A 12,792-nucleotide genomic window follows, 5' to 3' on the forward strand; every position below is an offset into this window, starting at 1 on the left:
TTCAGGATATTGTGGTACCTAGCTACCGCGTCAAAATGAAGAAAGCCACGATATTGACACGTCTGAAAAGACAGTAACGAAGCCTAGGTGACATAGGTAAGGCATTAAAATCTTAACGATATTCATCAAGTAAAGAACGAGAGAACTTACTAATTTATGCTCTTGAGTATCAACTTTTTCGTTACAAAATCCTTTTTTTTTGGGGGGGGGGGGAGGGAGGGGGTAACAATAAATACCTACTTATTAATTCTGTATTTAAATTTTATTTAGCCTACATACTATTTGACGTAGATGACGAAAAGTTCACAGAAGATCCTTACAACCAATCTTGTAAGGGCAAATTCCCCCAGCATCCCACGGTGTAGAGCAGTGGTTCTTAACTTACTTAGAGACTGTATCCCTTTTACCCACAAAACATTTTAAGTACCCCTTCTCGGTTACCGGTACTAAGTAAACTATAGCTAAAATATATATAAAATTGCCAGTCCTAGAGTTAAAAGGCTGTTATTTTTTGGTTGGCCAGCCGCGTACACCCTAAAAAATTTTGCGTGCCCCCAAGGGGTACGCGTACGATAGTTTGAGAACCACTGGTGGAGAGGTTTCCTGTTCAACAAAGAAGGACAGCCAATCACTTAATGAAATTAATAAAAAAAAAAACTTTCGGAAAAATAAGCTTTTCAAAGAAAATTAAAGGCCATTTTAAACTTAAGCTCAGAAGATACAAATACCTGTTAATATTCAAACTCAAAACGACCAGAAATTACTATTAAAGAATAAATGAAACCCAAAACTGACAGTAATTAAATAAACAAATCGTAGCAAAAACATACAACAAGTAATAACATAAATGAATAAATAGATCTTAAAGCGATTAATGCTTAGATTAAATATGAAAATCAAGCTTAAAACTAAAAAAAAAAATCCAATTGAAGTATAAATGAAACTTAAAACGAACAAAAATTAAATAAACAATCAATGCAAACAAACATACAAGAGATATTAATGTAAATGAATAAATAAATCTTAAAACGATTGAAACTTAAATTGAATATGCAAATCAAGGTTGAAACGAACAAAGATCACAACAAACAAGAGTTTAGGTATGACCTTCTTCTCTCACTGTAAAAGTCTAAACCTACTGCGTCATTGGCGCTTTACTGAAAACCAGTTTTATGACAAATATTTTCTTTTGTACTTAATATTGAAAATAAATTTTTAATCATAGTAACACTTTGAACTGATGAGCTTTCAGCAATTAACATCATTATACATCAAATATTCAGTTTAATTTATTCGCTCTTTTTTTTAAGTTGTTAAAGACGAATACAGTTTTCCTACAAGCAAGTGTTTGGATACTGCCTCCTTTCCTAACTGTAAATAAAAACCAAAAGCCTACTGCGTCATTGGCGCTTAACTGAAAACGGATTATATTACAAATATTTTCTTTTCCAGATTTTTACAGCATTGAAAATAAAAATACAATTACAGTTAAATAAATTCTTGAACTGATGGATCTTTTAACAGTTAATATCATTATAAATAAAATATTCAGTTTGACTTTTCTTACATTTTTCAAGACTGTTCAAGACGAATATAGGCTTTAATAAAGCGCCAATGACGCAGTAGGTTTTAGACTTTTACAGTGAGAGAAGGAGGTCATACCCAAACTCTTGTTTGTGGTGATTTTTGTTCGTTTCAAGCTTGATTTGCATACCGTATTCAATTTAAGTTTCATTCGTTTTAAGATTTATTTATTAATTTACACTAATATCTATTGTATGTTTGTTTGCATTGATTATTTATTTAATTTCTGTTCGTTTTAAGTTTCATTATACGTACTTCAATAGGAAAATATTTTTTTTTTCGTTTTAAGCTTGATATTCATATTCAATCTAAAGATTACTCGCTTTAAGATCTATTTATTCATTTATATCATTTCTTGTTGGACGTTTTTGCTGTGATTCTTTATTTACTTTCTGCTTGTTATGAATTTCATTTATTCTTTAATAGTAATTTCTGGTCGATTTGAGTTTGAATTTTAAAAGGTATTTGTTTCTGTTTTGAAAAAGGGAGTCTATAGTTAGGATGATGAAAATGTTATAATTTAGTTTTTTTAAATTTCAGATATATAAAGGAGGAGAAAATAGAGGAAGAGAAGTTTTTTGGTGGTTGTAGTTTGGTTGAAGTTTGTTATTTTGTTGAATTTATTTTTTAATATGAGAAAAATGTAGATGAGGGGTAAAAGGGAAAAGGGGGAAAAAGGGGAAAAAATGGAAAAAAGGAAGAAAAAAAAAATGATAATATAGGATAAAAAAACAGAAAATGATAGTGAAGGCTAATAATCCTTATTAAAAATTTTGATAATGTTAAATCTTTATAGTAGCAGACTGTGTTTTCATCAATATTGTTTGGATAAAAAAATTAAAAAAATAAATGTCGTTTTTAAATAAGTATAGGTGACATTAAAGTTTTCAAATTATGTGAAAAAGATTATTATGTCACCGAGAGGAGAGGAGGTGGGATTTAAAAAGAAAGAAAAAAAAGTATTTGCATCTGCTGAGCTTAAGTAGTTTAAAATGGCCTTTACTTTTCCTTGAAAAACTTATTTTTCAGAAAGTTTTTTTTTAATTAATTTTTGTTCGTTTTTTATTGCAAAAAATCCTTATTTCAAAATCAAACTTTACAAAAATTCAAATATTCATCAAAGTATCAAAACTGATATCAAAGTAACTATCAAAGTGAAAAAATGGGTTTGTGTCGACCTCGGAGTTTTTATTATCTGATGTTTGAACTATTTTTAACAAAATTGCTATCTAAAAATTTTTATCGGATTGGTTTGAGGAAAAAGGGCCTGGGGGGACTAGATTAAGCTCCGGTCTCTTTTGACTCTTTAAAAGTGAACTAGAACTTTCTATTTTCAATCAAATGAGCCCTCTCTGAACTTCTATATGAACCATATATATTCCCTGAGTATAACTTACAACACCTATCTCTGGGTCCTGGGGGGTTGTGTCGACCCCAGAGTTTTAATATCTGATGCTTGAACCATTTTTAACAAAATGGTCACCTCAAATTTTTATCGGATGGGTTTATCTATCCGGTAAAACCAAAGGCGTGGAGGGCGGGGGGGGGGGGGGGCAAGTTGCCCTCCGATCTTTTTTCAATCTGAGAAAATGAACTACAGCTTTTAATTTCCACTCAAATGAACCCTCTGTGAAATTCTTACGAGCATACCTTTCATAAGAACCATATATGCCCCACAGCAGTACTTACAACGGCTGCCCTGGCCCTGGGGGGGAGGGTGTCAAAGAAGGATTTTTTCTCATTTGATCTTTGAACTAATTTTAACGAAATGACCATACGTAAAGGAGTTTTTGTTATATGATCTTTGAACTATTTTTAACAAAATGGCTACCTCAAATTTTCTATCAGATGTATTTGGGGAAAAAGGGCTTGGGGGGCCAGTTGCCCTCCGATCACTTTTGACTCTTAAAAATGGCACTAGAACCCTCGATTTCCAATCGCATGAGCCCCTTGGAAGTTTATACGACGTGCCCTTCTATATGAAGTGCCTCTGGGGAAAAAATGGAGTGTGGGGAGAGGCTAACTGCCCTCCAATAACTTTTGACTCTTAAAAAGTGAATTACGACTTTCAATTTCCAATCAAATGAGCCCACTAGGAAGTTTATACGAGCATCCCTTCCATAACAACCATATATGCCCCCAGGGCATAACTAACAACGTCTACCCCCGGGCCCTGGGGGGAAGTGTCGACACCGGAGTTTTTTGTTATAAGAACTTTAAACTATTTTTAACACAATGTCTATCTCAAAATTTTTATTTGGTGTATTTAGGGCGTGGAGGAGAGGGGGGGGGGGACTAGTTACCCTACTATCTCTTTTTGACTCTTAAAAAGTGAACAAGAAATTTCAGTTTCAAATTAGATGAGCTCTCTCCGAAGTTTATACAAGCATCCCTTCCATAAGAACTATAAATGCGCCTAGAGCATTAGTCATAATGCCTGCCTCCGGGCCCTGGTGGGTTCCGTCGACACAGGAATTTTTCTTATCTGGCCTTTGAACTATTTTTAATGAAATAGCTATCATCAAAATGTTATCGGATGGACTTGGGGACAAACGGGTGTGTGGGTGGGGGCTAGTTGCCCTCGGATATTTTTTTTACTCTTAAAAATTGAACTAGAACTTTCAATTTCCAATCAAATGAGTCCCCTCTGAAGTTTATACGAGTATCCCTTTCATAAGAACCATATACGCCCCCAGGACAACACTTACAACGAATATCCCCCGGGCTCTGGGAGGCGTTTTTGTTATCTAATTTTTGAACAGTTTCCAAAACACTGGCTATCTCAAAATTTGTAGCGGACGGGTTTGGGGAAAAAGAACAAGGGCGGGGGCTAGTTTAACTCTATTGACTCTTAAAAAGTGAACTAGAACTTTCAATTTCCAACCAAATGACCCCTCTATGAAGTTTATACGAGCATCCCTTTCACAAGAACCACACATGCCCTTAGGGCATAACTTAGAACGCCTTTCCCTGTGCCCTGGTGAGTTCTATTGACACCAGATTTTTTCTTATCCAACCTTTGAACTATTTTTAACAAGAAGTCTGTCTCAAAATTTCATCAGATGGGTTTTGAAAAAGAAGGCGAGGGGGTAGGGGGGCTAGCTGCCCTCAGATCTCTTTTGACTATTGAAAAGTGACCTCGAACTTTCAATATCCAGTCAAATGAGCCCTCTCTGAAGTTTATACGAGCATCCCTTTCATACGTACAATATATGCGCCAGGGCATAACTCACAACGCCTGGGGGGTTGTGACGACACCTGAGTTTTTGTTATCTGACTTTTGAGCAATTTTTAACTTAATGGCTATCTCAAAATTTTAATTGGATACGTTTGGGGCAAAAGGGGCGTTGGGGGGGGGGGGGGGTAGTCGCCCTCAAATCTCTTTTGACTCTAAAAAACTGAACTAGAACTTTCAATTTCCAATCAAATGAGCCGTCTCTGAATTTTTTACGAGCATCCCTTCAATAAGAACCATATATTCCCCCAGGGCATAATTTACAACTCTTGCCCTCGGGCCCTGGGGGGGCTGTGTTGACCTCTGCGTTTTCGTTCTATGATCTTTAAACTATTTTTAAAAAAAGCTGTCTCAAAGTTCTTATCGGATTTGAGGAAAAAAGAACATGGAAGGGGGGGGGGCTAGTTGCCCTCCTTTCTCTTTTGACTCTTAAAAAGTGAACCAGAACTTTCAATTTCCAATCAAATGATCCCTCTTTGAAGTTAATACGAGCATCCCTTCCATAAGACCCATATATACCCCCAGGGCATAACTTACAACGCCTGGCCCTGGACCCGGGTGGGTTGTGTCGACACCGGAATTTTTGTTATATGATCTTTGAACTATGTTTAATAAAATAGCTATCTTAAAATTTTTATTGGATGCATTTGGGAAAAAGGGGTTTGGGGGCGGGAGCTATTTTCTTTTGACGCCTAATTCTTTGCTCCAATTCTTTGCTATTTTCTTTGCTCCAATATCTCTTTACTCCTAAAAAACAAATTAGAGCTGGCAACTTCCAATAAAATAAGCCCTATCTGAAGTTTATATGAGCATTCTCTCCATAATAACCATATGTGCCCCCAGGGCATAACTTATAGCCCTTGCCCCTGAAGACTGTGGGGGGAGTGTCCTGCTCAAACATATAATTGCCAGAACTTCCAACTATGTTGAACAAAATGGCTATATCAAAATTTTGATTGGATGTGTTTGAGGTAATGGTGGGCGTGGAAGGGGTGTCAGTTGCCTTAGAATCACTTTCAGCTATTAAAATGGGAACTACCCATTTAAATTTCCAATCGAATGAGCCCTTTCTGAAGTTTCTACGACAGCTTTGTCTATACAAAACCTTATATACCCCAGGGCATAACTTACAACCCTTGCCCTGAGGGCTGTGGGTGAGTTGTCATCCTCAAATGTCCTGAACTTAAAACTACGTTTAATAAAATGGCCATCTCAAAATTTTGATTGGATGTGTTTGGGGGAAAGGTGGGCGTGAGAGGGGGGTTAGTTGCCCTCCAATCAATTTCGACTATTAAAAAGGGCACTAGCTTTTTGGAATTACAATCGAATGAGCTTTTTTTGAAGTTTCTACGACAACACTTTCTATAAAAATCTTATATGCCCCCAGGGCATAACTTAAAACCCTTGCCCTGAGGGAAGTGGGGGAGTGTCCTCCTCAAAAACATATTTTCTATTTGGAAATCAACTACGCTGAACAAAATGGCTATCTCAACATGTTGATTGGATGTGTTTGGGGGAATGCTGGGCGTGGGGGGCTATTTGCCCTCCAATCACTTTCGACTATCAAAAAGGACACTAGAACTCTCTATTTCCAATTGAATGAGCCCCCTTTGAAGTTTCTGCGACGAACCCTTTCATATGAAGTGCCTCTGGGAAAAAAAATAATAATAAATAAATAAATAATAATAAAACATTGGAGCCGTATGGCCTTTACTATAGGGTATAGCGCTATACAACGCTATAACGCTGCCTCTGATAAACACTAAAATTACTATACCATGAAAATCGAGGCACTGAACTCCTCTCAAACATCTGATCGTCTTGTACAGATGAAGAAAAGATTAATAAGCAGTGTTACCAAATGATCTCCTATTAATAAAAAAGATTAATTACTACTATTTATCGGAAGACAGTGCAATGCTTGTCACTGTCTATCGACTCGAATAAAACTTACAATTCAGATGTAAATACCAGGGGCTGATCAAGGGTGACGACGCTCCTCCCCTTCCCCCCCGATTTTTATGGTGCCCCCATTTAGTTTTTTTCTGTTTTTACCTTTTTTAAATAAACTTGTCAATTTGGTCAATTATTGGCGCCCCCAACCACATTACCCCCCCCCCTCTCTCCAACATTTGTCTCCATATCTACCATTGGTAAATACCTGCGGAAAGAATTATTAGTAGCAGTGAATCAAAGAAGTAAATTGTACTTACAACACAACCCAGTGCGCATCTTACAAAAGTAAGTACATTTCCAGCTAGAGGAGCCGAGCCAACAACCAAAAGACGAATACGACCTCCCATTGACTCCTGAACTTTCTTAAACACGAACTTGTCCCACATTGTACTAGTGCTGATTATTCCTCTAAAAAACAAAGTATTTATAAAATATGTTTTTATTCTTTAAAAAACTGTGATTTGTTATCACCAAGGGCGACGAGTGCCAATCTTAATGAAGGAATGGCAAGCAGACAAGGCCAATTTAAAAAAAAAAAAGAAAAGAAAGAACTAATGATGAGTGAACGAAAAGACCCGCAAAGAAGACAGCAAGAAATTCACTTTTCGAGTGTGCAAAATACATAGGAGTAATTGTTTTTCTTCTTCAAAGACAGAGAACACATTTGGAACTTGCAAAATTTTCAACATGTCACTGCTGATATTTCCCACAAAAAAAAAAAATATTTATAAAAGTAGCTATCCAATTATCTCCCTATTTTTTTTAAAATTAATGGGCCACTCACTCCATATACAGGTGTGTATTTGGCTGAGAATAAACTCGGCCAATAACCACGACCAGTTTGTTTTATTTCGTATTTTTGTATGTTTTATAAAACGCTGAACAGGGCCATACGTTGTGCATGCTTTGTTGTAAGTAAATACGGGAAAAAGTATCAAAATTTCGTTCCACTGTTTCTTTGGGTGCTATGCTATTTGTTCAAAAGAGCCTTTGGTCCAGATTGTATAGAAAACAATTTCTTATTTCCGTTTTTAGGACTTCATAGGGGAAAAGCAATATAAAAGCCTCAATTCAACAGCGTCGCTTTGTATCCTGGCAACAAAACTCATCTCCAGCCGTATTTCAGTTTAAGTAATGCTTCTCGTTTCGTATTTCCCCATACAGAACATGAACAAAAAAGATAGAACGCCGCTCAATTAGGCTGGATTGGACGGAAGCAATCAAAATTAAATCCAGATCAAAGAAACAACGAAACCATATCTAAATGGCATTAACAGCCTCTTTAGTATTTATATATGCAAACGAAATGTGAAACTCGAATAAAATAATTAATCAGCAGAAAAATACTATAAGATAAAATTTATTGCAAAAAGCCTGCGGGCCAGAGTAACTCAGAATACAGTCTACAAACAAAGCTCAGGAACAAAATACAACTATAGATAGTACAAATAAAAAAAAAAGACAAAAAAGGGACACACCAAGGTTCAACATTTTAGCCGACAAACACCAATCATAATAAAATTCAAATCCTAGAAACCGTAGCAAGCTATCCCCTCAAATATGATTCCCAATGTTTAACCCCTAAAAGAAGAAACTTGCACAACTGTTTAATAGCACATGCGTTCCTCTCAGCCATCCGCTGAATTTACCAGCATTCACTCCCAAACACTCGTCGAAAACATTCATTCCACAACTCAGACAGCTCTTCACACTCGGATACAAAACGAAATAAATTCTCATTCACACATTGACACATAGGGCAAGAATAGGGGCCGGCCGCCAGCCTAAACGTTCCCCAAAATTTCCTACTCTCACCTAAATCCAGAGTATCCCCTCTTACCAGCAACAAATTCTTCAAGTCCTTTTTATTCAACCAAAAATTAAAATAAACCTCCTCCCCCCAACACAATAATTCGATAGCGTTATGCAAAAGGCATCTAAGTTTTAGGTGAAACCGATTTATTGACAGTCTTTTAAATAAAATTCAACAGCAAATCAACTAGTTGCAGTCAGATTTCCCATTGTTCCAAATATATGGTTGTGGTTTGGATTTGATAATACCTTCTCTATATTCGATATGCCAAATCGAAAAAGCAATATTCAAACAATTTCTAAAAAGCAAATTATACCCAGTTTCTGAATTCTCTTTTAGGTTTCTAGCTCAAGACCAGAATAACAAATTGCTTCTTAGCACAAATTCGCTCTAGGGTAAATAAGAAGAATGTTACTTGGACAGTATTTACGGAACGGTATCGAAGTACCTAAACTGTCACTTTCAATACTCGAGTCAACATCGTTTCGAAATTTTACTAGCGAAAAACAACTTCTTGATTTTCCAAATAGAGAATTCCAATTGGCAGTCATTTAAAAAGATTCATTTTAGAATAGAACAGAAAATACTTAGTCAAAACAATAGCTGGTAGCTAACATACGTATGTCAAAAAACGCCGTGGATATTAAAAACATAAACTACATAGAGTTTAGTCATCAGAACAGTAAACATAATTGTGGCTCAGGGCTGTCCCGAGATTGCATGAAAGGGATGCTTCATGGCTGAGTGATCAGCTTCAAGGATTATTCTTAGTGAGCTCTCTCTATCCCTGATCTTGGCCTCCTAGATCTTTCTTTGAGACAGTCTCAGGAATAACTTTCCTGTAAGGAGTCCTATAGCTATTGCTACATTCAAGAAAGTTATCACGGAGGCTCTGTTCTGTACTTTTTAGCTTTGCTCTTTGACAAGGTCGGGATGCCAAACAGTAAAGGAGAACTCAAAGGAAGGTCTAATATAAGAACAACAAATTTTTCTTAAAGCAACGACAGGGACTCCAAATATTGTAAGATGAGAGAAATACTAAAGTAGCGAGTTGCCAGGCTTTGTAATTTAGGAACATGGGAATTTCACTTAAGTTTCCATCTCTACAATGCATAAGTTCATCATCGAAATTTTAGTCGTGGTATCTTTTTTCTTATCAACATCTGAAAAATGTATGAAGACTCAAAATTCCTTTGAGTATAGTTCCATATACGAGATTTCATTCCAAGGGGTAATTAGATATTTAAGAGTTCACTTTGTTCGTTCATTAATACTCTGTCCTATTAGGGTATTTATATGGTTGTTTTTCACATGGTTTTGTCATTCAAACAGCTCAGTGAATAAGCCATTTTCCCTTAATATTTCTTTCTCGAATATACCCTATATAAAAAAGGTTTTCTCAGCTGCCAAAAATTTTTAAACACTTTTAAACTGTAGTTTTAATCCCTAAAAACTTGTCAGCATGACATTTGCGAGAAGGGATCAGAACTCGACAAAAAATTTTAAGAAGTAAGAGATAGTTTCCTAGTTCACCTTCTGGAGATCAGAGCTTCAACCGAGCTCTGGGGGCGGGGAGGGTTAGAATTATAATATCTTACAGCGGATCTTGATCAATCTTGGTGGAACGTAAGAGTAATTGTCCCAACTGGACCTTTTTGGTTTCCAAACACAATCCACCTTTAGCGTAGGAGAAGGTTCATAAACTATGTCACTAAGACATCTGCCAGAAAAGATGGTTGGCTTTCAACCAAACTTTGAGGGGAGTAAGCCAGTGTCTCAAAAATGCATCGATCCGTTACGACCTTTTTAAACTGGGGAAATGGAATGGATCACTAAACAAACGTCGTCAGGACATGTAGCAGAAGGGGTTACCAGATCTCAAGCAAATTTGATCAAAAGTTAGAGAAAGAATCCTAGCTGTGGCTTTCGGCGTTTTGTAACTATTCTGACCTCTGCGAGGGAGGGGTCCGTTGATTTTTGTCATTGTAAGATCCACTAAAAAGGATTATCGGATCTCAGCTAAATTTAGCGGAAAGTAAGGGTAAGTTGTTGTTTTTTTTTTTTTTGGGGGGGGGGGGGTACTCGCTCAACATTGTGGGGGCTGTGTGTGTAGTGGGGGGCGGGGTGTCCCAAGTTATTGTAACCAGAACCTGACCAATGCTATGAGAGAAGGAAAGAAGGGTACCTCAGTACAGGTAAACAGAGCAATAGCCAGAAGAGTATCAGATCTCTACCAAATTTAGTCAAAAGTAAAATTTAGTGTTGTAATTCTACCTTTTTATAATTAGGGATCGATCTGGCCTATACTCGGAAGGATGAAGGGCGTCTCTAATTCTTTGTCGTAAAGATAAATATCAGATAGGGCGGTCCTATCTCAACCAAGCGTCATAGAAAGTAAGATATATGTCATAATTGAACCTTCTGTGAGTCTAGACCTGTCCCAGCGTCTGTAGGGGAGGGGGGAGAGTATTGGGTTCAAGTAACAGAAAGGAACGTCAGCAGATCCTAACGGAATTTTGTAGGAGGTACGTAATATGCTTCTAGTTGGGCTCTTTAGTAATCCTCTGCAGAGAGGAAGGGATCCGTAGATTATTCTCTTCAGGAGATCTACCAGGATGGGATGCTGGACGTCAGCCATACTTTGTAGAAAGTAAGAAGAGTCTAATTGTCTTAGTCTTGGCTTTCAGGGGTCGTACCAGTTTCATCGTTTGTGGGGAAGAAGATAATCCCTTTCTTGGCATCATGACATCATCCGAATGGGTTCTCAGGCATAAACAAAACCTGATAAGAAGACAGAGTTTATGGCCACCTAATGCTAATCCTGGGTCCACAACCAATCCTATCCCTCTTGGTGATACGGGAAGGAATAAATTCTTGTAATTATGATATCTAATAGAACGGGTTGTTAGACTTCAATAAAACGACCCAACCTATTTAGGGGGAGGGGTACCTAAATTTTAGTCTTAAGGGAATCTATTAAAGGGGACGTTGGATCTCAAACAAGCTTACTGAGAAGAAAGAGTTAATGACAAGTTATAGCTTTTCAGAACCCAGGATCGATTCATCCTCTCTCAGGGAGGAAGAAGATGGATGCAGTAACTGTGACTGCAGAAGTCACATTTGCCTTATCATTAAAAGAGACATGCAGTACTAAAAAAAAAATCAAAAGAAAAACAATGTAGTCAATGTTATTTTCAAAACATCATGTAGGAACATTTTGAACAGGAGGCAGGTGTACTTTGAGTTATAATACCTTTGAATTTTTTTTTATGGGAGCCTTAAGCACATTTTTGGGTTTGGTCAGTTTAACATTCCTACGGCAAGATAGAAATTGTCTACACAAATCGTAACTGGAGAGTGAAATTGTAGTACCGCTCGAAAACTTATTCCGAGAAAAACGCGATGAAAGATTTAATTCCTTCTATTTTTTTGACATTATAAAGACCCTTGAAAAATTAAAAAGATTAAATGTACATCTCTACATGAAAAGGTAAGATGGAAGGTAAAAAATTGTTGCTCTTAATGAACCTGAGGAAAAATACCAAAAATCGTAGGGTGATTTCGCATTTCACGTTCGTCTTATGCAAATAACAGAATAGGATAAACTTGCAGAATGAAAATCCCATTTTTGAAGTTTTTTTTAACTTTGATTACAGTTCATTACAGGTTTCCAATAAATTTAAGAAGTATTAAGGATATAAAATAAGGTGAAAACACAGAAGAGCGTAATTCTGCGAAGGCACGACTTACAAACCATCGAGTTTGTTGCTAAGCAATAGAGGGTCGTACTGAGTCCCCAAATAGACCAATGGAAAGAGCGGAAAAAAATATGTTAGATGGCAATCTTATCTCCAAAATTTTATTTCAATGGAATAAGACAATTTCGCTCTCAGGTTTAGACATGTAAAAATAGGACAGAAGACTTCCAGCTAGTTTTTTCTATATGAAACAAAAAATAATGGACAGTTATATTTTTCCAGGCCAGTCAACCTTTTTTACAGGTTGTAAGACCATTTTACCAATACCGGAATTACTACAAAAATACCAAGCTAGAAGTTAACCAACTGCTTTAATCCTTCAATCTAAAAATTCAGGCTTATTTTTATCGGAAAGATAAAGTGCTGCTTGTTAAATCTCAATCCGTAAAAATCAATTAATGCAAAATGCATTCCCCTTTTCTTATACAGCACCTACCCTCATTGAG

At 36.6% G+C, this 12,792-nt stretch overlaps 1 protein-coding gene across 5 annotated transcripts in view; it reads right to left on the reverse strand.

The window, feature by feature from the left end:
* The window catches only part of LOC148951958 (long-chain-fatty-acid--CoA ligase 1), a 215,285-nt gene that overhangs the window by 64,995 nt on the left and 137,498 nt on the right, over window positions 1-12,792 (reverse strand). For all 5 annotated transcript variants that reach the window (XM_089089443.1, XM_089089444.1, XM_089089446.1 and 2 more), the window contains one exon: window positions 7,033-7,183. In XM_089089443.1, coding sequence (XP_088945569.1) covers window positions 7,033-7,183 — 151 coding nt within the window. The remainder of the gene's footprint in view (window positions 1-7,032; window positions 7,184-12,792) is intronic.

This window comes from Artemia sp. Qi Xiang Cuo, chromosome 5, assembly GCF_049724085.1.
Source record: "Artemia sp. Qi Xiang Cuo chromosome 5, ASM4972408v1, whole genome shotgun sequence".
Lineage (NCBI taxonomy): Eukaryota > Metazoa > Arthropoda > Branchiopoda > Anostraca > Artemiidae > Artemia > Artemia sp. Qi Xiang Cuo.